Source organism: Pteropus vampyrus, unplaced genomic scaffold (assembly GCF_000151845.1).
Source record: "Pteropus vampyrus isolate Shadow unplaced genomic scaffold, Pvam_2.0 Scaffold202, whole genome shotgun sequence".
Classification (NCBI taxonomy): domain Eukaryota; kingdom Metazoa; phylum Chordata; class Mammalia; order Chiroptera; family Pteropodidae; genus Pteropus; species Pteropus vampyrus.
This window is the reverse complement of record NW_011888983.1, coordinates 2,947,208-2,949,199: the sequence shown is the minus strand read 5'-3', so window position 1 is coordinate 2,949,199 and position 1,992 is coordinate 2,947,208. Positions and strand designations below refer to the sequence as shown.

General features: G+C 46.9%; 1 protein-coding gene across 1 annotated transcript in view; it reads left to right on the top strand.

Annotated features, from left to right (window-relative positions):
* Positions 1–1,992, top strand: part of VSIR (V-set immunoregulatory receptor) — a 26,841-nt gene that overhangs the window by 19,913 nt on the left and 4,936 nt on the right. Inside the window, exon 4 of the mRNA XM_011372178.2 lies at positions 996–1,103. Within this exon, the coding sequence (XP_011370480.1) occupies positions 996–1,103 (108 nt within the window). The remainder of the gene's footprint in view (positions 1–995; positions 1,104–1,992) is intronic.

The window sequence follows — 1,992 nt, the reverse complement described above, 5'->3', positions numbered from 1 at the left end:
AGCAGAGGTGCATACACAAGGAGTTCACTGCTACATTATCAGTTATGTTGAAATATGGAAGCGACTTACATGTCCACCAATAGGGAACTGTTTTCAATAAATTTTGGGTGAGGCCCATGATAAAGCCCTGGGGAGAACGATACAGAGAGATGTCCAAGCTACGCTAAGTGGGAAAAGAATTGTCACATGAAAAGCATATCACATACATACTGTATATGCAGGGGACACATATCCAGACCACACATAAGAAAACCGCGGACATTGATTATCTCTTTGGAGGGGGCCCGGGTAGAGGAGGAGGAGGAAACTTTGAAATATATTTTTTAACTTATACATTTTTTTTTGTAATTTAGAAAGTTTAACATTTTTAAATGTCAGACAAGATTCACATTTCTCCAGTTCTCGCCCCATGACTCGTATATATGAGATCGCTTGCAGAGGCTCTGCTGTGGAGCTAAGGAGTTTTTAGAAGATGTGTGGGGCTTTTCATTCACTTATTTTTATTGTGGTAAACCATATAAAATTTGCCATTTTAACCATCTTTAATTGTACGACTCAGTGGCATTAATTATGCTCACAGGTTGTGCAACTATCACCACTATTTCCAAAAGTTTTTCATTACTTGGGCTCCTTTTGACTTTGAACTCTGTGGCATGAGGTCTGTGAAGGGCCTGCTCTCCCTTCTCAGGGGACAATCTGTGGCCCAGGGCAGTTGAGCTGTCTCCAGTGGGCTGGATAACGAAGACCCGTCAGCCGTAAGTGCCTGGCCTCATTTCTGTATGCTCTGGGCCCACCCGAGGAGGAGGCATGGGGCTTTCTTTTAAAGGGGGCCCCTAGACCTTCCGTGCCTCTGACGGTCACTGAGGGTCTGGCTGTGAGGCTTGGGTAAAGGTGGGTCCCACTGCTGCCTGGCCTTCCCTCTTTGGGCTTCTGTTTCCCTTCTGGAGGAACAGTGGGAATAGGGCCTCACCTTGGCTGTCTCTCTGCCCTTTCAGACATCACAGCTGCTGCCCTGGCTACAGGCGCCTGCATTGTGGGCATCCTCTGCCTTCCCCTCATCCTGCTCCTGGTCTATAAGCAAAGGCAGGTGGCCTCCAACCGCCGTGAGTATGCTTGCCCTCCTGGGATGGGTCGGGGTGTAAATGACCTACCCCAGCTGCCAGCTCAGCCCCTGCAATTAGCAAAGGCAAGAGGCAGGCACGAGTCCTCTCTATTCCAGAGATGGGAGCAGTCCCAGCAAGGAGCTGGGCTCAATGGCAGAGAGAGGAGGGGACCCAGGCATGGCATTTTTGGGGCCTGAGTGCCCACGAGCCCCAAGCAGTGCTGGCTTGGCACTCAATAAATACCTGTTGATGAATGAGTAATCACAGAAAGCAGTTAAAATTGATTTATAAAAATGCTGCCACTCAGAGGTCCTTTGGAGACCTGTTTTAATGTACAGGTTGGCTTGTTTTGTTATTAGCATAGCAATTATTGGGACAAAAATGACCTTTGGATGATCAGAATGGGGAGAGATCTTGGAAATAACTTAGTTTAGCTCTTTCCTTTTCCGGCTGAGAAACCTAAGATCCACAGGGTTGAATAACTAACCCAAAGTTACTTAACTTAGTAAATGGCAGAACTGGGACTCGAACTCAAAGCTTTCAACTCACTTTTTTTTTCAGAGAATATAATCCCACCACGTAATTAAAACACTCATTAGCATGAGTGTCGTCAATAACCCCTCACTCGCAAGGTGGCTGTGCCAGGAACCATGCCAAACTTGTTACACACATTCTCTCACTTACTCCTTATCATGACTCCAAAAGTTTGGTCCTACCACTGTTTCCATTTTACAGCCGAGCAAACTGAGGCACAGAGATTAAGTAATACACTTAAGGAGTAAGTGGTGGAGCCGGGCTTCAAGTCAGGGCTACAAAGACCTTTGCACAGTCCTTTTCAGGTGACAGTGCCCTTTGCCCTTCTTCTGACCCCACCCATAGGACTTGGCCA